The following is a 26,027-nucleotide window of genomic DNA, read 5'->3' as shown; positions in this document are numbered from 1 at the left end:
TAAATGTTAGCTTTTTTAGATTGTTCTTTTTATTTAATTTATATATTTTTTTTTTACTTCAAAATTTTATTTCGTTCATATTTTTTGTATGCATTATCTAAAAAAAAAAAAGTCGTGTATATTTATTCCTAATACAACAATAAACAAGTTTTAGCGATTATGTCAACTATATATAAAATTATACACATAAATATACATATATATATATAAATATAATAATATATATATATATATATATATTATAAATATATAGTAATAAGTCTTGTATGTGTCGTTTTTTTGTGAAGAACGTCACTGTACGTGTGAATGATCATTTATCATTTTATGTTGTTTTATGATAAATTATTGATATTGATAATTTTTAATGCTATTATGCAAGCCATCTTCATTGTAGATTTAGAATATTATTTTTCTCTACTAGCCTATGTATATGAAATTTTTTTTTCTTTCATGATAAATTACTTAATTTAAATACGATGGTTGTTTTTTTTTTTACCTCACACCATATCTTATTTTATAAACTTTTTCACTCATAGCTGATATTTACTGAGGTACTTGCAAATAAAAGTCAATGGATCGATTTGTTGTTGGTCAAATCGCACTTCAATAGTGTTGGGAATAACGTAATATGTATTTCATCAATGAGCAAAAGTAAACTTACACGGATTATGTCCGATGGCAGGGCTGCAAGATGTTTTAATCATATTATGTTGATTAGTACTTATAACATTGGCACACAAATTATAAATTACGAAAAGTACAGTATATCAAGATGAATAATAATTAAGTCTTACCGTAATGTCTTTTGCGATAGTTATTTATTAAAATCTGTGCACAAGCTATACAACTTAAGAGGGCGTCGCACTGGTGATTTTTCAGTGGTAAAAACATGTTTAAGCAGAATGAAAATAACTCGCTTCATTTTGGTTTTAGAGTAAAAGCACCTATTATAAAATTAAAAGACAACAATATTCCGGAGGGCAAGACGGTGCGTTTTTTTCATTATTTTAAGTATAACGCTCAATACATAGTTTAGAAATAACGACTATTTTAAGATTTTTAAATGATTGTAACTATTGTAACTTTTCAAAAAAATAATTTTTTTTAAAAAACGCACAGTCTTGTCCTCCGGAATATTGTTGTCTTTTAATTTTATAATGGATGCTTTTACTCTAAAACCAAAATTAAGCGAGTTATTTTCAGTCTGCTTAAACATGTAGAGATGAAAAACCATTTTTAAATCGCTTTCAAGGATGCTGTGGTAGTCCAAAAAATAAATTAACTACCAAAATAGAGTCCTAGTTATTGAACTAATAATTACACATTACAGTTTAACCTTTAAATTAAGATTTTGTAAAAAATTGCCTATACTTTACTCCTTAAAAATGGGCGGTGCGACGCCCTCTTAAAAATAATTATAATAACTATTTGATTTGCTAATTAAAAACATAATTCAAATGAGTTTTATTTTAATAATTATTTGTAATTATATAAAAAAAACGTTGAGATTTGATAATTAGTAAATTTTTTATTCTCGTATTAGTTACACTTGTTACATAATTATTTAAAAATTCTAAAATATTACCAAAAAACCATTAACAATTCTCCTTTTATAATTCACAAGCGTATGCTAGACTTTTAACATCTCCAATATTATTATTTCAGCTAATTAATGTTTACCAATTGAAAAATCCAATTGTATATTACATAAAACTATAATCGTTTGACTAAGTTTTAGTTGTTCAGCATACTTTGTAAAGTCGTAGACCGTCGTAGTGCTTATATAATAAATAACATAACATTATGTTTAAAAGTATACCCAATGTATGCTTTTTAATGATTTGAAACAAAATAATTTTAATGAATTTAATTTATTTATATGCGATTATTTTATAAATAATACATCATTTGTATTACTGCATAATGTAGTTCATTCATTCAGCCTCTCAAAATAAGAGTTTTGGCCAAACCGGCGAAGCTGTCAAGATAGTATTTGCGTGACCTGTAACCACTAAGTGTTTACTTTGCCCTATGCTCTTAACGGTGTATACCTACTCTGACAAGTATTGACTAAAGCGGTTATTGTTGTTGGTTTTATTAAAAACGACAATCATTATTATCAGAACAATGCCAAACTTTCAAGAATCAACGACGTTGAAAAAGTACACTGAAGGATACGCCTATTTTGTTTTAGTTTTTATATTTTATACCTTCAAACAAATAAATAAGCATTATTATGTTTTACACAATTTCTTCGCCTTTGTCATAATAATAAAGTTTGAACTAAAAAACAAACCTAAATAAACTATAAAATACACCAATTTAGGCATCATGACTAGTTTTGCATATAGATAATAAATATATGATGCAATAATGTCAAATATAATTACAAACCGTTTTTAACCAATTGAAATTTTACTCCACGTTAACCAACTTCTAGTTCTATTAACTCCTAGGTAATAAAACGTTATTATTAATGTATGGGTAATATATAGTGATTAGGCAATGTGTTAAACAATGTAGGTGTATATGTTCGATGGCCGTTTATTTTCTTTTTAATTTTCTCTTTATTTCTACCACACATATATATATATATATATATATATATAATAACGTATAGTGGATCACTATCATTTCCAATTTGTGAAATTACAAACCCGTTGTTGTTATTATTAACATTATACAAGATAATGTAATAATATAATGATTGATCACATAATAGATCAGGTACGGATCCATCCTACATCAACGGGAAGGGCGGATTAAAAAGTATATTTTTTTATTTAGATACACAATTTATTTTTACCTGTATAAATAAAGTAAATAAGTAGGAAATTCTATGATACGACGAACTGGGGAGCGGCCACTCCAGCTGGCTATTTTTCTTTTTTAGTGGTTAATAAACTGATATTATTATCGTTAGTACTAAACCACGAACAGTAAATAGCTGACATAAATGCTTAGTGCAGTATTGTAATGTTCCATCAGTATAGGTACAATACATTTTTTACAGTTCATCTTCATACATTGTCAGTGGTATCTAACGTAATATGAACTAATTGAGATTTAGACAATTTTGCCAAAACATCAGTACAAACTCTATGCAAATTGTTTTTAATGGGTATTTTGTAAAAAATAATAAAAGCACTTGGCGTTTGCTATAAAAAAACGCGCACCTAACCTAACCTAACTCTATATTTGTTCTTTACTTGGCGATTGCTACGATAACTACTAAATCGCTACCATCAACTTACCTAAGTTCATTGAAAATATTATACCCTAACCTAACTACCAATGTTTTGCTATAAAAACTTACTTTATAGTTGAAATAATTTTTGCAATAATAATATTTGTATAATCTAGTAACTATAATAGATATTTTATTTTAATACAATTATAAAAGTATTTTTTTACGATATCGGGAACCACTGACACTGGTACCCATTGGCACTCAACATAGGGATGCAAATCTTACACAAAATTTGGTTCTACCTAGCTTCAGGATCCACATAGTATGCGCCGAACTCACAGTTTCAAAATTTTTCAAATATAATGCTGTTCCTAAAAAAAAATGTGTTTATGGGTCTGAAAACATATCAGTCTACATAGGTAAGGCAGGTATAATAGACAACTCTTTTGATCTCTGTAAAACGGCCTATATTAACTATTACAAATTATATTCAATTTTTCTGGTTAATAGATTTTATACATTTAATATCGATATTTTTTAGTACCGTTTCTGTGTGTTGCAAAATCACCAGTTGTAAGGTTTAAGATAGTAAGTTAGTTAAGGTCTGTTTAAAAAAGCCTGACTACATTTCGACTACTACTTAGGGTGGTACGATTTCAATTCTGTAAAGAGATACGAGTTAGCTGGCTACTTTATTAAGTTATGTCAGAAACATTGAACTGAATTTTTTAAATGAAAATTGGTTTGCTACATAACCTATTAAATAAGTGAACTCGAGTCTCTTTACAAAATTGAAATCTGATCATTCTAAGTAGGCGTAATTTTGCATCAAGCTTTTAGGTATAAGATAAACCAAATTGGCTTTTGCTCGTAGAAAAATTGTATAAATTAAAAATAACACCTTAAAACTTGTACAAAATATTAACCGGAAAATTAATAGATATGGTAAAAATTTAGTAAAACCCTTTTTTTCCTTAAATATTATTGTCCATTTAAAACTCCTTAAAAACCGCCCGCTCCAATGCCCTGATTATTTTGCTGTGTTGAAATAAAATAATTTTACACCTTTTTTTGTGTTTGGGCATTTTTTCCAGAATATGTTAGTACTAGCCCAATTTTGTACCACATGTGCCAATACACAACTCACAAACTAGAAAGCTACACCGTCCATATAGATGCCAATATTGACCAACATAAAGAATTCATATTTTAATCTTTAGTAACAGGCCGGCAATGTGTTCACTGTGCATTATTGATCGTCACAGACTCGTAGAGTTAGATGCATTTGTTTCATTTTTTTTCCCCAGTACATTCTGATATTCTTAAAAGTGATGTTTTACAAGAGTCCAAGTAGATCTGCCGGCGGCGTACACAGCTACTATTATATCCCGTTAAAATATACCTATTCAAACACGGTCGCGTGCATAAAATTACTATCGCAACTACACAGCGACGGTGGTTCCGAAGGGGTATAGGTTGTAAAACATGTAAACCCTATTCGGATAAAAAGTCTAATAAATTTCAGTAGCATCCACTCGTGTGTATGTTTTTTTGTGACATACAAACAGAATGCGCGCAGATTTTTTTCTCGTTGTTTGCATTCTTTTTGTTATTTACAATGTTTTTTTTTCTTCTGTAAACGCGAATTCGTCTGCTCTTCTTGTTTTTTCTTTGACCCACAGTGGATCATCCACTGTTGGTCTATGTAAAATTAATACCCACTGTAATAATATAGTAGACTATTTTTCCACGAGTACAAGTAATTAAACAAATATTGTATCGTGCACGTGCGAACAACACACAATTATATACATTGTGTGTACATGAAAAGTTGAAGTACAAATATTTTATTATGAATCAATAACGGTACAACAATGTATAAATTGTCGTTGTCAATGTTTATTTTCAAAAAAAAACTTGTATTTTTACGTTACTTTTGAAATTAATACCGTGTAATCCGGTAGTACATACAAAAATGTATACGTTTTCTCTCATTCTCGTCACTCTCTCGCAGTTCACTATATACCTCTTAAAGGCTAATGCTAAATGTTAAGACATCTACTTTATGTTAAGAGTTTTAATACCTAGTATACATACAGGCCACGGCGCTTGCAGACAATTAAATGCTGCCGACCCGTGTGTAAAATGTAAATTCCTAATTGGCTCCACTATGGTAACTACATAAATCTGCTCATCCTCTTGTTTTCCCAATACCGAAACAAAGTAACGCTAAGAATAATGATAAACATTAGAACAAATTGCGTAGTTCTTAATATGATAATAAACGATTTGTGTTTTAATTGCTTACAAAGTTTTCTCAACTTATATGTAGGTAATACAAAGACACGAGACAACTATGCTGCGATCGGCTGTAAAAGGGCCAACACATTTTAATCTGATGTTATACATAAGACCTGACGTTATTTTTGGCAATGGTACATCAGTCGGGCTGTTTTTTTATAGATGCTGTTAAAGTAGTTATCACACCATCTGATACATTTTCAACTGATAGGTCCTGAATACTGTAATATTAAATACATTATATTATGTATTTTGTTGTGGTTACAAAAATAAAGTAATGTAGTATTTATGCTGTTGTAAAATTATTGTTTTCAAACACGAGTTTTTTTTTTGTTGACTTTATTATATATCATGGCGTTTGGTACTGAATGAATTGTTATTGTTTTTTGTAGAGTCTACGTACAAATAAATCGGTCAGGTAATGTTATCATTCAAAAAAAAATAGTTTAAATATGAACGCTAATATAAACAATTTAGTGGTGAAAATGTAAATTGTTGACCACGCTACTTTATGCGTTTCTTATATTTTTGAAAAAAAACTACAATGGCCTTTAAATTTATTCTGAACCAAATAAAAATAAGTCTATTGAATGTTTAAACGATATCCGTATGCATGACAATTGAAAGACATGAATGGAACAAAAAAATAAATATGCACATTTTTTTTGTGTTTTCCTAATTTTGAAGCGAAATGGGTGATTTTTTAATTGTTGACCCAATTCAAGTACCTTTCAGATTCCTGATCTAAAGAGTGGCTACACGAAGAAATCGGTCCAGCGGTTTAAAAGATATTGTGGGTCCAGACACGGAAATAAAAACACATTGTAAAAACAATACCTTCTCCGCATCGAAGCTAAAACACCTACCTGCAAATAATGTAATGTTAAAATGGTAATTATAAATGTGAGTAATAATTTTAACTATAATACATGGGCAATTTTATCAAATCATATTTGAAGTTTGTATGTAGTTTTTTTTGTTTCATTGCTTGTTTTTCTCATATAATTATTATTGGTCATGGAATTTAAAATTTAGACTGTTAATTTACTCGAAGTTATAACAGCACAATATAATGTAAACAACAATTACCTATTCACTCATAATCCGCAAATAGAGTTATTCCCAAATGGAAACTAGCAGAATTATTCATGTAGCGCATAACTCGTCTGAAATATTAGGATGTTATGTGCTTCATGCTTGTGTTTTAGCTATTAACTTTGGGTATTAAACTACACTATAATAACAGATAATTGTAATACATACTATTATATGTAATCCACAATAATTAACTAGTAAATTTAATGTTTTATTTCAATATTATTATATTAACATGTTAAACGTTACTTACATGTAAAAAAAAACCTTATTCCCCGGGGTTAGTCCTATCAGCTCTCAACTTCATTTGCGCTCAGTTGGCTGGGTTCTATCATTGCGGATATAGTCTTCCACTTCATGTAAATTCTATTTATTTTAAATATGCTCTTCAAAGATCAATCTGGCGGTTAAGAAGGTATCGTTGTACAACCAATGCCGCCTTCTAAGCTCCGCATCGAAGCCAAAAGTATTTATCGATGTGAGTTTAGGTATAGAAGTGTGAAAAACGGACAGCAAAATATAATAGCTGAAAAGTTGTTCGCGTTAGGGCGCCAGTAAGCGCCACTGTATTCGTCTGGTAGCATCCCTGTATTGTCCTTTGATGATAATGCGCATGCTTTTTGTCAGGCCTAAGTCCAACGAGTCGCTCACACGTGGACTGAAAACGGTTAGTCGCCAACGCTGTCTCGGTGCATTTGTGCTGTCGTTTCGTGGTCTATTTAACGTTCATCTCTTTATCACACTCTAGCACATTATTCATCAGGTATGTTCTAAATTTATTAATGTAATAATATTGAAATTAAGAATTCGAGAAAATCAATCATTACAATAGATTTTTTTGCAATTTTTGCGTTTTGTAAAAAAAAGGTTTACATACCAGCTATCAATCCAATATTAGTTATCAATTAAAAAATATTGTTTTTAACAGTAAAAATCCCACCGATAGTGACAATTCATTGTGGACATTTTTTGGGAAAAATCTATAAAACTTTACATTTTTCAATTAAATTCACTAATTCAAGGAAAATAATTTGGGTAACACGATAGATTTTATTTACAATTGAAATTTGTTTTCAAAATTGACGGAACTCTTATGGGATGTTATGAGTAAAATATATACTGAAACTATTTAGACCTCTGGTCTTAAAAATTAACGTTAAAAAATATGTCCGTCCTCTAATAAGTCACACAAATTGAATTCTACATAATTTTTTAAACTTTCATTTACTAATAATTGGTTGTCCGAAGGTTCATACAATATTACTGCCTATAATTGGTTCTTATCAATACATACTCATCGTGATATGGCTTCTGACGTTAAAATGCTTAAAACATGTTATACGAATATTGCCTATTTCACAGGCCTTTGTTTGGCAATTGCGGCGGAATGGATTTTTTAAATGAAATTTCGATTGATAAACCTATAAAATTAAATTTACAATACCGGCGTATTCCAATATAATATAATTGGATGTAAATATCTATTATGTTTAATATAAAGTTACCAATTAATTGGGTAATTATTGTAATTATTTTGTTACAAGAATGGGCGTTTTACCTAATTAAGCTATTTTTTTTTTTTTTTTTGAAATACCATTTAGATAAAATTATATAATTTATGGACACTTGATAGGCTAATAAAAAATATTAGTTCAATGGACACAAAGTTGTTCACAGTTGCATATGCCATTATAGAATTATTATAATAAATTATTCCGCTTTACATCCATCTTTAAAAACTAGTCCAACCTACACGCCCCCAATACAGTTTCCATTTCTTCATTAGTACATTGTTTTTTATACTCCTTTTTCTTCCCCGTAGTTCTTAGGCATGTAAGCTAAACTTATAACTGGATGTTAAACTATACAGTGAACGTGTTCGCTACACGCATAAAATATTTATTAAAAAATGTGTTTTTAACCTTATCTTTTTATTAAAGAAAAAAAAAACAGTAACAACGCCTTATACTTAATAAAATTCAAATTCAAAGTATAATGTTTATATTTTTTATTTTCTGCTGATTTGCATAGCTGAGTGATTTTTAATAATCTTACAAATAAATTATATCTTGAAATATGCTAATGTTTTAGCGTACATATTAACTTTCCCATACGCAATTATACCGTATTGAAAACTATGTTATTGAATTACATATTAAGGTATTACTGCATACAATTACATATCATTTTGTGCAAATAAGTACATCGATAATAGGTATAATATAATGTATATTTTATATAATATATTGGTAATGTAACAAGTTTCTAAATTTTAACAGAGGAAAATGTAAAAACGGACACATGAAATGTGTACCAAAGTGTTAGTTTATCAGTAGGTATACTATATACCTAGTGGAAAACAAAAAGAATAATATACTCAAGTTAATTTTGATTGCATATATATGTTAAACATAATTATCTATAGAAAATTAAATCTGTATTAATACTATTATAATACTTGAAAAGAACTATCGTTAAAATATGTTTAAAAAAAAACACTATTTTATCCATATAATTAAATAATAATAATAATAATTTAATTTAAAATTACTTCGTCGAGTTCTTCAAATTCATGAAAAAAATTAGGTACATAGTTGGATCAACTAAAATTATGTTTAATACAAGACACAATAAGTTTATAGCCGGAATAACTTAATAAATAGTTCGACAAACTAAATGTTTTTAGTTAAAGCAACTATTTATTTAGTTATTCCATCAACACATTTATTGTACCCACAATCTAATATGTAAACCATAATTTTAGTTGGTACAACTATGTATTTTTTTCACTTGTTGTTTACAAGTTTTTTTTATTTATATACCCGCCGTCGTGATCTAGTTTTCCTAATCTAATTGGTTAATATAAAGAAATCCATAAACTCATGGTTTTTCATATTTCTACTTGTCACCAATGCATGAGTTTTTTTAAGTTTTTTTTTAATCCGTTATTTTTTAACAATTCACGAGCTGCTTTTATTTGACCACGTGACTCAGTTGTTATCCGATATGATTGAAATTTGTAATGTATGTCCTTTAACAATTTTTTTTAAGGGTTCATAAACCTCTTTTATAACATAGTTTTCTCTGTTGGCGTCAACTGATTTCGTCGTCCATACGCAGTTCTAATTAATACGTAAATAACCTAATTTTCGATAGCATTGACAATGTAGGCGGTACCTATTTGTAATAAAGTGTTTTTATTTTGTTGACATTGTTCCACTACGGTTTATAACCGTTAATTTTCAGTATTAACTGCAGATTTAGGTAATACTAAGGACATTATGCTGTATGGATAGAATTTAATTGGGACATAAACTTAGTATTTAATACTAAAAGTATGAGTTCTCTCAGTAAGTTTGACAATAATGTATAAAACGGTGTCTTTGTTGGAGGTATACTCATACAGCTTACTAGTACATCCTACTTTATTAATATAGCATGCACCAGGAAATAAATGATTCTCATTAAGTTGGTTTTGGCTTTTGTCATATCTCATAAAGCTCTTTCATTAGAACTCCCGACTATGCGAAGTTTGCCAATGTCTATTGATGGTACATTACGTAGAAATCCGCCCAGTATAACATAGACATTAAATGAGAACATATTATTCTCTTTTCCACTTCAACTTTTACAATTAATGACAAATAAATACATGTTGTCAAGAAGAAAGTTTACATATGCGTCCGTAATGGTGTCGTGCAAATAAATCCAAGTACAAAAATATCCTGGCGCAAAACTGTCCAAAATGATTTGATTAACATTTGGTTTAAAATGAATATTTCCAGTGTTAAAGTACGTTATTGAAATAGGTATTGGTTTTACAGTTAGGTTTTTTTTTTTGTGGAGGATGTCAAACTTTAAGAATGTTCACAATTCCATTGGCGTCGCGTCGCCTTAAAAAAAATCTGTAAAAACTAAAACTAGAAATCAAGTTTTAGGTAACGATATAGGCTATACAATGATATTTACTTTTAAGCAGCACCATTTTTTAAAACTCAAGAGCTGAAAATCAAACAAAAGGTGGATCTATATCTACGACAATATATTCAATTGAACAAATTTTGAATTTACATACATCTGGCTTGCTAACAAAATCCTTGTTGGCGGTGTATAGTATGTATTATGCACCAATAACGTACGCATGAATAATGTCTCCTTTTTTTTTGTAAAACTTAGTAAAAAAGGCCAACTGAAGTGTTAAATGAATCCCAGACATTGTAAACAGAGTCCGTTGGGGTCGGATTAATTAGCGCTCCACAACACCAAAGTATAAACGGTTACACAGACTTTACAGAACATATTTTCTCTTCTCTTTTTATTCATGTACGAGTGAAAAATTGTCAGCAAATAAAACAACAATGTTATCATAAAAAAGCTGTTCACTTTGTTTTTATCGCTATAGTAAATTGTACAGTGAATATATAAAAACGACTAGGCTGTAAGTTGGGCAAATGTAAGCGCATTTTATTTTAATTATATAATTTTTAGTTATAATGCTAATACTATCTTGAAAAATACAAAAAAAAAAAAAGGCATTTTGATTAATAGCATTTAATGGAATTCTGTATCCATTAATAATAAAAATTAAAAAATGCTATTTCCCCGTCACCCAAATATACATGCTATATCTATCTTATAAAAAAGGAAAGTCGTAAGCGTTGAAACTTGATAAAAGAACAAGTTTTAAAAAATCAAATTACAGTTTCTTGAGAGGGATTGCGATTTGTTATTTAACAGTTCAGATTTTAACAAAAAATAAGACATTTTGTTAATAAGATTTTTAATAACTTGTAATGATGCATTATAATTTTTAAGAAATAATTAATACACATTTAAACGTTCTCAGTGAAGATGATTTGTTTTGACTTAATAATTTTTACCATTAAATAAATAGCGAACAACGAATGTATAATATAGTGTATAGTAAATAGAGTAAAGTATTTAACATATACAATTCTTGATATCCTATTTATAGACATTTTATTGAGAATTTATTATTATACTACTAACATATAATAGTAATACATTAAAAATAATTACTGTAATTTTAAACAATTAAGAATTATAATAGGAGTTTAGTATTTAGAAACAACACTCAGAGCTTGCTCACAAGTACATATTTTATAATTTTATAAAAACTACTATACCCGAATGTGTTAAAGCTTCATGGATTGAACAGTTAGCTCTTTTGGCGCTTCCCTTTCTGCTATTCTGTTGTTCAACATTGATCGGTTGATTTGTTTTTTTCTTTATCCTGTCGTTTAATTGGTTTTCACGTACTTCTAATTTTCCAAACATCGTTTCTAATGAAATTTTCTGGGCATTTTCAAATTGTTTATGAATGTTCAGAAAAGCAATAGAAATTAAAAAATACCGAAAAAATCAGAGAAGATTGGAAAATCAGTAATTAAACTATTCAACTGGAAAAATAAAGAAACAAATCAAATCAACGATTCTTAACTATAGAAACAGCCGTTTTCGGAATAAATGAAAATCCCAGATGTAGAAAGGAAAGAACAAAATGCAAAAAAGACCACAGGTCACATTTCAAAAAAATGCACTTATGCATGGAAATTAATACTTGATGATGATTTTAGCTATTTATTTAGTCTGGTCAAAGAAGCCGTTATAACAGATTGGGTCAGGTAGGGTAATTTTAATCAATTAGGATGGCGTAACTGCTACGCTGCTTTAATGTTTATTATTAAAGTAAACATTACATTTTAGTTTTAATTAAACGTTTTAGTCGGTTAGATATTTGTTCGTTATTGCAAAACCGAATAAAGAAACAAAAATTGTCTGTTATTTCTTTAACAAACTCTAATTTACTGTCGTCCTGCTTGTATACAACTACGGACTACCCAAATAGTTGTGTTTGAAAAAATAAATATAGTCCCGTAACTTCTAATTAATAGGATATTGAATGTAACCCATTGGATGCTAAATGACTACTACCACAATGAATATGTCTCGTTCAGTTGGCATCAAGGATGATTGTTTACAATTTAATTAGCTTAATGGCCACTGAATTGAAACCATAAATACCTATTTTTATTCAACTTTATTGTAGATAGCACGATAACGGTTACAATATGTTTCGTATCAATATTACTAGTCAACGCGATAGAAACGGTTGGAATTAAGCCGACAGTGATAAAGCTGGAGAAAATCGGGACTTACTATTAAGACATATACTTTTTTGTTGTGTTTTGCAGTTCACGCGAACAACAGCTATAAACTGAACGACCGGGAAATCATTGATCGTCGGTATCAGCCACATTGTGTAACCCACGCAATTTATCTTATCGTATAGTGCCAAATGGGTAACACAAATACTGCTAGGAGAGGTTCGATATTCTCCAAGCAGGACTCGACGGGCGATGAGGGATCCACTCGACATAGTAAGCGCTTGTCGAGTCGACAGAACACTCTACTCGAAGAGGAAGAGTTCCCGCCGGAACCACCGGCGTTGCCACCACCGGAGCCACTGACCGAGCGCCAAAAAGAATTGCTCACCGAGACTTGGAAACTACTAGAAGAAGATATTGCCAAAGTCGGTGTGATCACGTTTGTCAGGTATGTCTTACGCATTTTTCATTCGGTCAACGTGTAGGTTAGGACCAATAATATTGACTCAAAAACGTGTACTACTCTTTATCTTTTTTGCTCAATACAGCCAACAGCACCGGGAGCTTATGACGTTCACTATAATATTGTATTTTTTAGAGCTTTATGGAATATACTTCCAACACTGCGCCACCCGAATAACTTGCAGTTAAAATGTATTTTTTCATTCTACCTTTTATTTTTATCTGAAAAACCCTAACTGCGTGTTTTAAGAAAACCTATAGTGTCCACTTTCAGGCTTGTGTTAAAGCTAAATATATAATTCCGGAGACGCTGGTAGCGATGACCGTGGGCGTACCCGGTGTATGTATATAAATATAAAATTGTATTGTAAAATTATAGAATAACTTAAAATATTCACAAAATATTTTACAACTTTAATATAAATTAAGAATATTATCGCAAAACGATGGAAGTTTAATTTAGGGTTCCTTAAATGAATATGCTTTTTGCGTGATTTTGGAGCTTGTCATTGACTATGTTGCGTGTTAGCCGAATATTTATTTTTATCAAGCTTTAAGTCGTTTGGTTTATACACAAAACTAAGCACTTTCTCTAACAGACCGATTCTATATGATTTAGATGGATACCCTATAGTGGATCCAGCGTCCACTAATTTATTACAACAATATTTTATTTTATATCATTAATTCCAAAGCAACTGATTAATGTATGTAATTCAAAATAATTTTATTATACTTAATAGTTGTAAAAAAAGACCTTTTAGTCCCAATTTTCAATGAATAATTTTAAAATTGCCTCTTGTTATAATAATTTGAATTTACATTATAAAACTTACACATAATTATACATAAGTAGGTCAAATTAGCTGTTTAAATAAGCAATTTTTATTATTTTGTCATTTGCATAAGAGCTTGAAGAAATAACACATTTTATTATAATTAATACAATAAATATGTTTAGGATTATGTATATGCTATTAAATAAAATAAAAATGGGGCTTATATTCATGTTATATATTTGTTAATAAATTAACTAGCTATTAATTGCTATTTAACATGAATATTATTTTTATTAAACCCCTAAATTAATGTTGATAGCTGCCTTCAGTAATAATTCAGTTCAAACTGAGGACTACTATCGAAGTATCATAGAAATTGATAAAATATTATTACTTTTGTATACCTATAGAAAATCTTATATTCAATACCGACGATCACAATATGATTATTTATGTTAAAATATGATAGATTATGTTGGAAATCCTTAGATCACGTCAAGCCATCAATTATTCACACATAAAAGAACTTATCATAAACATATTCTTTGAAATCATAATAATGTGATAAAACTAAAAACCGTTGAGTAATTTCTGTTTTTATTAGAACTTTTAGTACCTATAGCATAATATAATATATACATATTAATTAATTTTAAACACACCTTGTTGTATTTAACTAGATACCGTTTACATTTTACAATACTACCTAAATTATGTTAGTTTACATTTGAATAGCACTCAAAATAATTTGCAATTGTACAACTATACTTTCAAAACGTTGAACTGTACTTTATGTACACGTTTCCCGCAGTTCTGGATTGTATTTCATTATACAGTTTAGCGAGTTAATTTTTTACAATGAATTTTTGTACTTAGGCGATATACATGAAAAATATACATCATATTACATACCATATTAATATACAACGTACATCACTGGCATTCATAGGACTTTGATTAATATCTCATATTGTTGTACCAACATAGGTTTTAACATTGATTAACGATTAACTGTGTTTGTATATTGTGTGACGTTCTCTTTCATTTTTCCAACGTTTAATCATTTTACTCAATGCAATTTTAAAATATTTATCATATTTTCGAGTAACGTGGGTACTATAATATTCGTATTTTATTTATTTTGAAAGTATTTAATTCTTCCAAGTTTAAACTTCCAACATCAGTGGTGGTTATAATATAATAATATCGCATTTTGTATTAAATATAACAATGATCACTAGAGTAGGTACAATTAAACAACAAAATTCATTTCGGTTATAAACAAAAGTCGACACGTGCAGTTATTGGTATCAATTATCTATGAAATGTTTAATAGTTCATAATCTGAGTATGGCGTTAAGAGAGTGTGATTTATCAGAATTACAATATATTATAATTCTATGTACTTAACTGGTAAATAAGATACATAATATTTTTTATACCTATAGCCTGATTGTCCATAATAATATATTAATGCATAGTGGTCGGGTCAGTTTAGTTTTATGTCGGGGTATCCAAAATATTACTACCGTTTGTTTAAATGTACCTATACGGCGTTGAAGAGCTGCAAAAATAGATTATATCTAAATTGCCAAAGTTTTGTGAGTTATTATATTGTTCGTTTAGTTTCATTATGCTAATATTATTTAATAAATAATACCATACTCTCGTAATAATTCATATTGTAATCGTATGTGGATAAAATATTATCTATTGGGTTCGTCGAAAATTCAACACATATATAATATCAAACGTTGGTAATAATTAGGTACATATACATTTCGTTCAAACACATTCTCGCAAAATATCATGTATGTGTATTTACAATATTTACATTTTCTCTATTGTCCGTATAATAACAATTATTATTTTTAACGTAATATCCGTTTGTGTTGTGTATTTAAAAACGGTACGATACTCTGAATATTCATCCAGATGTTAATGAATCAGACTATATGATAAAAAAAGACCCGCAAACAAATGTCAACAATTTTTTTTTGTGGTAACATCTTTAACATATGCATTATATTAATGTACTTTTAGACCATTATAAAAAAAAATAGTAACAAATTATAAATAACATTGTCTTTATGCTAAGTTCACATTTAACAAAAAATCAAAAATATCTCAAATAACATTAAAATAACTATAAGTAAATAGAATGTTGTAAAGAACAAGTAGCCTTTCGAAGTAAAGTAAACGAGAATATTTTAGTAAAAGTGAAATTAAAAAGTTGAAAAATTTGAGAAAACTAATGTGGGTAGAAAATAAAAGAAAGAACATTATACAGTCACAGTGACAAAATAAAAATGCTGTAATATGAGGGGATACAAACCATTCCTGGCAGGTCAAATATTTGAATTTTATTGTATAGAATCTTAGCACCTCAACTAGTTTAAAATCGTGTCTTAATTTTTAAATACAATCAAAAATGCGAAATTTCAAATTATCTTTTGTGTTTAAATAACATTAATTCTAAGACTGGTACTGAATTTGGTGAAGAAAATTAAATTAAAAAAACTGTATTTAAAATTTGGGTGTACATTTTGGTTCTTGTTAAAAAAAAAAAAAGGTTTTTTTGTTGTACATTTTTATCATATTTTGTTTTCTTAGTTTTCTTACTTAATAAAAGCGTGTTTAAAAAGATAAGTCAAGGGAACCCCTCCTCGTCTGATTTTCAGAAAGTAAATTTTATACACCATTATTAAAATTAGAATAATATAAATTTTGTTTAAGATTTTTGGTTTTAAAAAGTCTATTTAAAAGGTCTATGCGGGGCCACTTGTTCTTTTGAATAATACAATTACTGAAATCAAAATGCTTTACGAGGCGTCATGGTTTTTCTCGCAAAGTCCTTTTTCGTTACTATCGGGTAATGAAATATTTTTCTTCTGGAGATACGTCAGACGATTTGACCCGTACAAATGACGGCAAACGCTCATCGTTTTGAGAGCTATCAGTTAATGTTGAATTCGGTAACAAAATCTAAAAACACCTGCGAAGTTTTCATGAGTATTTTTAAAAACGCTAAATCATTTCGTTCAAGTTGTGAAAAAGTTTTACTCGGGAAGTCATTTCTTATAAATGCGCTACGCAGATATCGAAAAAATCTCCTTGTTGACTTATGTATATATATATATATATATTTTCTAGTAGTTTAAGGGCATAAATCTAATGCAATAGGCACATAAATCAACCGACAGCTCCTGAAAACTGCGGACGGTACGTAGTGTGCTAGTATTATGAGATTGAATTCCTAAACGGGTTATTACTATTATTTTTTTATCTATTACTACAATAGTTATATTTTGACATTTAGTCTTTTACAATTATTGATTTTCTTTTAATTGTAACATGTCAAATTATGATTCGAAGTTTTCAAAATAATAGTTACCCAATTTAGGGGCTTTCTTAAAACTGGAAATAGTGTCAACATGTTCTCAAGTGTTACCGACCGGCAACAACTTTGAGCTGACGCCTTTATTGCTGTCATTATGCAGACAATATCATCCATTTTCTCGGTGTAGTGGCTCGAAATGTCTACCGAGTCGGATCGTTTGAAACATTACCATGTCATTTACACCTAGGTTATAATAATATGTGGTAATATCGTATGCGATACAGTCGAACATATTAATGATACAACTTGACAATGCTCATTACTCTTGACAATTTTTAAAGACGTTTATTGCAATAAACAATAAAGGCAGCACAACTGCACTGTAATCACTGTTCTACGAAATAACTAGTCGAAAAATAATTATTTGATCTTCATCATTCTGTCGAAAGACACGAGATGGACCGCACTCATATTGAGCGAGACAGAAAACTAAAATTGACACGATGTGTCTATTTGGTTTTTTAAATCGTAGAAAGACAATTAAAATTTACACTAAAGTGAGAGTAAAAGAGAATAAAAAACAAATGATCGAAAGAATTTGCTCTAAGACATTTGAAACAATTTCTGTTGTAAAACGTATACAATATTGGAAGCATACAATTCATTCGTTCGTTACCAGACAACTACAGCACAATATAAATGAGTTGGTAATTACTTCCCAATAAGTTTAGTTAACTTGAAAGATAATTTTGAACTTAAATAGCATATTTATAACGCTAAATACTTATTCGTTACTTCTCAATATTATTAATAACCGTATTAATTGTTTTATTAAAAAAATAAATATGTAAAATTGGAATTTGAAAAATATTGTATTTTTTTATCCATCAAATTTATCCATTAAATGTGTTGTTTCTCATTATTAGGTAGTCTTTATTATTAATAAATATACTTCAACAAATGTTTTATCATGGACGAAAAAATTCCATCAGGTTATCATGATATAAATTGATATTATCGAAAGAAAAAACAAATCCACATCGCATAATTTTACCTCTTTTAGCCGTAAACGCCTAATTGCCATTGTAGCGGCATTCTATTGCAAGTACAATAAAATGATAACGGTACATGGTACTCGCAATATTATATCATAATATATTTACAATATCAGTTTAGACATAAAAAAAATATGGGATTATTAGTGTTGTTGTTGTTTTGTTAACGGAAGTAATAAGGAAAAAATTTAAAAAATTATCAGCAATCATTTTTGTTATCAGAAATCTTTCATTAACGTTTTAAATGTTGTCTGCTCTGCATTTTTATCAATTTTAACGTATTTTACACATGCTTATTATGATAGTCTGGCAGATTTACATACATTTTATGTGCAACTCTATCAGAACATCATAATAAACCCTATTTATTAAATTTCATTCCTTGTGTACCGTTCATTGGCTTTTTATATATACATATATATTTATTTTGATAACCGATTTGAATGCATAATAAAAAATGTTGAAAGTAGAAAAATTGATAGTTTTATGATTACTCCAATTTTAATTTCAAAAATATTTTATCTCGATGTTAGTATTGACGTACCGTTTTGCAACTCATTCTAATCGAGAAATTTCTTTGTGAGTTAGTAGAGCAATATAGTATAATGTAATAATATATAGTTACATTGTTGAATATTTTCGGGTAAAAAATAAATTAACTCTATAGCATGAATTTATTAAAAAACGAGTGTAATTTTGATTTGATTATCTAATTTTCGATCCCTTAATAAATGCCGCGACAGAGGCTCCTGATTTTGATTGGGTTTAACTCAATCGAATTAGCGAACTCGACTTTTATAGGACAAAACAAATATCGGAATGAATAGGAAATATTTTGAGAAAATTAGTTTGAATTAGTTTAGTAGTGTGCAATCTAAACATGAATCGCTGGATTAATTATCTGCCCATCTGTGCTAGCACAATTCGAGGAGAACGCACAAGGGTTGTCAATCGGATTGCGGGAACTAAATTTATAATTTGGTCTTGAATATAAATGAGTGTGACATTTGCATCTACAACGACTCAAAAGCCGTAGTAATAACAATGGCCGATCCACGCGGATAACCCACATAATCGAAATCGATAGTAAGCATGGTGTTTAATAATACCGAGAGAACAGTGGCTTAGGCAAGGGCGAATTTAGAGACCCGGGTGGCGTGGACCGTTAAGAGCTTCGCATTGGTTATTGAGGATTTTAGTGTTGTCTATTAATGAAGCGAACGTGCTTGTCCAAAAACCGTGCCGGGCAAAGGTACATAAATTATTAACACAAATGTTAAATAATTATTTGACAAACAGCAGCAGCGTTTCTACCCTGTAAGCTTTTTATGTATGCATTAGGTCCCTCAGTTGTTTGATGGTCGAGGCGCACAACGTGTTTCATATGGTCGACTTTGAAATCGACCTAAACGTTTAAAGTGGAACGTGGAAATGTGTTTGTTATGCTTTTAAGCGACCCCTCGTAGGCACAGACAAGTGCGGCAGTTGTAGTTCTTTGGCCGCGGGCGTGCGACAGGATAAAGTACACGGATAATGATGCGCTGCTCGAACCCTTTCGGCAAACCTGCTTATGTAGATGTTATCTTAGGTGTCAACCGGTACGGGCTAGCAAGCCGATCACCGGACGGAACGGCGTACCGATTTGGGTTAAACTAATAACAAACATAGGTGTTACAAAACGAACTATGGCTGATTTTGTGTTTAAATATGTGTTCCAAAGTGTGTAACGAAACGAAAATTATTCTAATAATATTACTTTATGAATGAACGCTTCGCCGCGCCATCTTTAACAGATAATATTACACCCAGTGATAATGATAATCAACAAAAGGCGAATGGAATGTACGATTTACACATATTATAGCACTTACGTACACGGCCATAGATTTGATATCCCTATAATACATATTTATCTTATGAATTATTCATACAGAATAATATCTACACCTTTCCATTCGTGTTGGCGGTGACATTACGACTATAACTATCATAATAAGGTCTTGGAATACTACGCTGTACGTTTCTTTTACCATTTTACCCTTAAGGTTATAAAGAGATTGGTTTTTTTTGTACCATACATTTTTCAGCCCAAAAATTCATTTTTTTTTTTTTGCATTCGTAGCTGTTGAAAGCACACGTGCGCAGACGTTTTATTAAATCTCGTCTGAACTGTACAGCTGAAATGATATTTAAACTGTTACCTTTTGCCGTTTACTATATTTAGTGTGTCAGTGAACACGTCAGCAGGTTGTCATTGAAATCAAATTTAATTTAAAATATCGCCTTTATATCGATGATAAATTAACAATGTTTTCTAACAAAAAAAGTATAATACTGAAGCAAAAGGTAAACACGGTGTTAGTGATAACATAATAGAGAAAAATTGCACGCGTCATACACGGACTGAAAACAACTTTGAACCATTTGGTATGGAATCGAAGTATAAGATACACGGGTTGTCATTCGAATATTTTGTTTAAATCAATAAAAGGTGACATAATATATTTGTATTTATCAACACTACAGTCTAAACAGTATAAAAAATGTCAATTATAAAATATGTACCTATGGGCTATGTACATCCATATTTATAACTTATGTACATAAGTTTAGCTAGATTGGTTAGCAGATTGGGCACTCAAACTTCAGTAACTTAAAGTAGTTGTGTAAGTAATTGTTTGATTAATTTTGAATAAAATAAATATTTATACAGAGAAAAATAGCCGACCAACCCTTTTTGTGGGATAAGGTGGCGGAAAAGAAAGAAAAGAAGACGGTTTTCATAATTAAAAACACTATGGATTCTAATCTGTTTTATGTTAGATTTATAACATTTAAGTTGTTAACTAATTTAACTTTAATCACTAAAAAATTTACATTATTTTGAATATTATATTAAAAAATTATACAACCTGATGGTTTTCTCCGCCCTATGTACCTTAGTATTAAAACAAATTTACTCGACTAAAACTTTTAAATATTAATCATCCCCGAGTTAAGAGTAATACTTTTATTTTGAAACTTTTTAGTTTAGTTAATATATTATATTTAGTAAAAAAACAATGATTCAAATTTGGGGCTTTTTTATGTGTGTAAAAAATATTTCTGGAGAAGGACTTTAATAAAAATACTGAGTTGACGGAAATGTTATCTCATGTTACAACGATAACAGTTATTAAAATACATTTGTATTTTGCATTAAAAGTTGTATTTTTTTACACAACTATCCTTATTTTATCTTATGTTTTATTTTTTATAAAATATAACCGAAATACAAAGGTATATATTTCAATTGGTACTTTAAAGGTATAGAACTGCTATTTCTTTATTACATTTTAAACATTTGTTTAATGTGATTACTAACTATTATTTAATGATTATGTATTTTTGATCATGGTTGATCACAAAAAAAAAAAATGTTTTTATTAAAGTTGTTTTTTTTTTAACGGCTTAAAATTTAATCTTATAGCATTAGCCGTGTCGGTTATTGTACGAATAGCCTCATAAAGCAATACTATACGACGGACTTGGAGAGTGATCAAACTTAGATTTGGAATATGCTCACGCCTTTTTGTTTTCCTACTTTACACTTGCAATTGTTTAGCGATTCGTCTGAATGGGATAATGGGAACCTTATCCCCCCTCCCCCCCCCCCCCGAGTCTTCGAAAGCCGCTACGGATTAGACCAAACCGATAACTTTGGTGCGTCTGACATCGAAAGGTGCTAGTAATTTGAATTTAATAACGCGATCCGCCCTTGTCCATAAATCCGAATTTGCGGCATTTCTAATACGAAAGGACAATATTTCCGAGTATGCTTACCAATAATCGATTTCCGGTTGAATAACATATTTTCAGATAGTTACAATATAGCGATGAATAATAATATTATAATAGATAATATTTTATACTACTAACCGACTGGATTTTCAGTAAAAACCTCAACAAAATTAATACTGAAATTTCAAACACGTTTCTCAAAAGCAAAAACCTTTGTTGTTTTTCAAAAACTTTATTTTTCAAGATTTAATAACTAACCTAATCTCAGTGTTCAGAATATTGTTGAGCTTTCTTTTATTATTTATGCAAATCCCTAAACTTGTATACCAAATAATTTTTAAGTAGATGACTTTTTTTTTTATATAATTTTGGTTTTCTTGTAAATTTGAACCGAGGTACACTTAATAGTAGTTGTATTATTCATAATAATATAGTGACTGTGTAGTTGACTAAGAAAAAAACACACGATCAAAGAACTTTTTAATATACAATTAAAAATTTGAAATTCATAAATTGAAAAAATTGTTGATTAGTAAAACTAGTATTTAAAATAAATAAATATGATGTACAGTTAAAAACACGTGTAAAATTATAGTAGAAATATAGATGGGTGTCTAAAAATGATAAACTTAATAGCTAATTAAAACGCAAAAATAATCAATGAACCTAATTATCTGGTAATGTAAAAATACATAAGTATTATTATGTAGGTAATATAATCTTGATTTAACTAAAGTGGTAATAAAGCTAAAGCTTATTACCGATGATTTCCTGGTTATTCCTCATGCATGTATTGTATAGCATACAAATTGCACTTTTATTTTCATAATATATGAAACACGGCATATGGAATAATAATAAACAGGTCAAATAATATACCGATGTTTAGCGTTAGCATATATTATCACTAGTTACTCCAGGGATGACATTAAAGGACACTATGACATTTAACTATATAATTAGTTAATGATATTTTTAGTTGACTATAGACAGATAATTAACAAACCATTTACTTAATCAACCTAATATTTTCAACAAATATAGAACTCAACAAATTTCAAAAAGTTTTGTAAATACCTATAGTCTAATTATGCTGTTAAAAATGTCAAGGTAACCAGACACACATCCCATTTGACATTTTTAATTAATTAAGTTTTTATTAGATAGCCTCAATTTATTAGATTTAATAGATTCACTCAATATGGCTTTTGTGAAAATATGTATTTTATCCACTAACTTTCAGAACTTCTATTTTCAACAATTCTGATAAATACTAATGAAACAAACAACACGCAATTACCATTTTTTTAAATGTTTAAGGATATCAATTAATTGTAGGTAAACGAAAAATAAAAGTGCATTGCAAAGAATGTAATGATAATTTTTTTTCAAAATTATCTACAACAAACATAATTTAAAAATAAGTAATGTTTTTAATTTGAAATTATGTAACATTGTTACAAGAGGAAATAGATAACGCACCATAAAATAGTAAAGGTAAAAATATGTCAAGAATCTTATGCGTCAAAAAAAGTAAAAGAAAATAATCTATTGCAACCAATTGTTCAGTAAAAAAAATCACTATTTTTGTATTTTATCAAACTAAAATGTTTTAATCATAATATGATGTTGTTGCAATGTAAAATTAAATAAAACACAAACATTCTTAGTTTTTATTCTATGAAAATAAGAACAATAACACCCCCATTCTGTTAACAAATACTTGTAGGTATTTAGTAATGACTAGGAGAATTTACTCTATTTGATCCCCATCTCTTGTTTGAAAATTAGCTACCAAAAACGTCTATTTTTTGTTAAATTTTAATTTTCTGGCATCAATTTTGACAGATATGAACTTATGGGTATAGTGTGAGTGTTCAGCAGATTCTAAACTATAAAACCATCAAATAAAGGAGTAGGAAAAAAGTTATGCATTGATTTGAGGACAAGTGTCGAAATCCTATGTTAAATCCCATTTAAATTTCAGCCCTTGTGGGGTTAAAATTAATATTTTTCAATAATTTTTTTTTTTGATCTTTTTTTTATTGTATTTAAATTTTTTTTAAGGGCGCCGAGGTTAAAATTCGAAAATCGACTTTTTAAAGACCACCTTATATATAAATGTTAAAAATATTTATACATTAATTGTCTTCTAATATTTTATTCACAACTTATAAGTCCGCTATAAAATATTTGTTGTTATGTATTGCAAAAAAAAAAAAATGATTACAGTTTTTACGAAATTAACATAAAAGAGATTAAGCGTAGTTTGCATTAGCTAACACTTGTGTTATTTAGCTATTGTAAAAATGAAATGGAACTCTTAGGATTTCAACTAAACTAACTTAAAAGTGCTTGGCAATTTAAGAAAAATGTTATTAACAATTATTTTTGAAAATGAGTAATTACTATAATAGTACATTGTGTAGATTCTTACGAGGTCTTAACAAATCCCACAATCGTCTCCTTGAAAACTGTACACGATCACGCAATTCACATATATACCTGCCACACAAGTGCTACCATAACTCACCTGCCAACCGGTCTAGCCTTTCCATCATGTCAAAACGTTTTGCTTTACCTATTGGTCGGCTGTCGTCTATCCTATTTCTCATTACTGCAGCCTGCAACTCAATTGACATTGTACTATAATCAATTGTTGACGTTTGAGAATTTTTATTAAACATTTACCAGTTCAATATTTAAAGGGTGTTTCGTTAAAGATATAAAATTCATTTTTTCTTAAGATAATTGCAGTTTTGTAGTTTTTCTCTTTAAAATCATTCTTGTTTTATTTTATGTTACAAAATTGTAATAATTTTCAAGGAAAACGAGTGTCACGCGTTAAATGGATCACCCTGTAGTTTTTATGTTTATTTTGTTTTGTCCCTCAGTGTGTGAATAGTGATTGTAATACATTGCAAAAATTAAAAGTTTATTTACCTGTTTTAAATTAAATCTAAATTAATAGTATATTTTAATACAATTTTTTTAAACAAACAACCATTATGTTATTATTAGATGTTTTTGTCTTTTTAATTAAATGAATTGTGTACACACAATATGTGTGATACAAAGATTGTATTAACACAGTTTAAAATTTGAAATATAATACTTAATAGTTTGATTGAAGCAGTGTTTTCTCCTTCAAACAACAATCTGCGAGAAATAAGAATATAAACCACTTTCGTCCATTACATAAGTTTCCATTTTATGAGTTATATTTTCTATTCAGTCCACGCTTGTTGGACACATACATTTGCAGATGCCACACGCATATGGTCACAAGGAGCGAAATAAACGAACGCCTGTTGCTGACAGCTGCTGGTTAAACTGTTTCAGTTCAAGTGTGTGTATTACACGTAAGACGCTAACACGCCTTTTATGTATTCCATTTTACTTCTGTTACAATTTATACAACATTTTTATATCAACACTGTAAGAGGTAGTATTATTATAATATAATTTGTTTTTGATATGTAACAATAATGAATAATATTTAATTAATTACTATGTTATAAGCTTATTTTGGTATTCGGTATTTTTTTCAATATTTTTGATTTTGTAACTTGAACGTTAGATACATTTTTCATTGAAATAACATAATGGCATGGCGTTAGGTTTCCTTTTGAATGAGCTACAGTTATAGCGCATTTCCCAGAAAAAAAATACCGAAAAGTTCCAATGCTATACACTTAGTTCTTAAATACGTTTTTTTAGAGTTGCATTTAATTCTTATCTCAGTTCTCAATTGACAGATGTAATACAAATTTGTCAAAATATCTGTTATAGTCGAAAGAAGTGATTCGAATCTAATAAATATCGTCTGAAGGAACACATACAATGCTGCATTCAATTAAAGTGTATTAAAATTTAAAAATGATTTATAATAAATTA

The 26,027-nt window shown here is 29.0% G+C and overlaps 1 protein-coding gene across 1 annotated transcript in view; it reads left to right on the top strand.

Moving 5' to 3' along the window:
- The first annotated feature begins 7,228 nt into the window (after positions 1–7,228).
- The window catches only part of LOC126845730 (neuroglobin-1-like), a 69,671-nt gene continuing 50,872 nt past the window's right edge, over positions 7,229–26,027 (top strand). Inside the window, exons 1-2 of the mRNA XM_050584585.1 lie at positions 7,229–7,349; positions 12,802–13,162. Coding sequence (XP_050440542.1) covers positions 12,906–13,162 — 257 coding nt within the window. The 5' untranslated portion in view covers positions 7,229–7,349; positions 12,802–12,905. The remainder of the gene's footprint in view (positions 7,350–12,801; positions 13,163–26,027) is intronic.

The sequence above is a fragment of the Adelges cooleyi genome, unplaced genomic scaffold (assembly GCF_023614345.1).
Source record: "Adelges cooleyi isolate 19-005CV unplaced genomic scaffold, UGA_ACOO_1.1 ACOO_flye_CR_arks_rails_tigmint_CR_PRNA_8, whole genome shotgun sequence".
NCBI lineage: Eukaryota > Metazoa > Arthropoda > Insecta > Hemiptera > Adelgidae > Adelges > Adelges cooleyi.
Note: the sequence above shows the minus strand (reverse complement) of the source record. Positions and strands in the feature narration are given on the sequence as shown.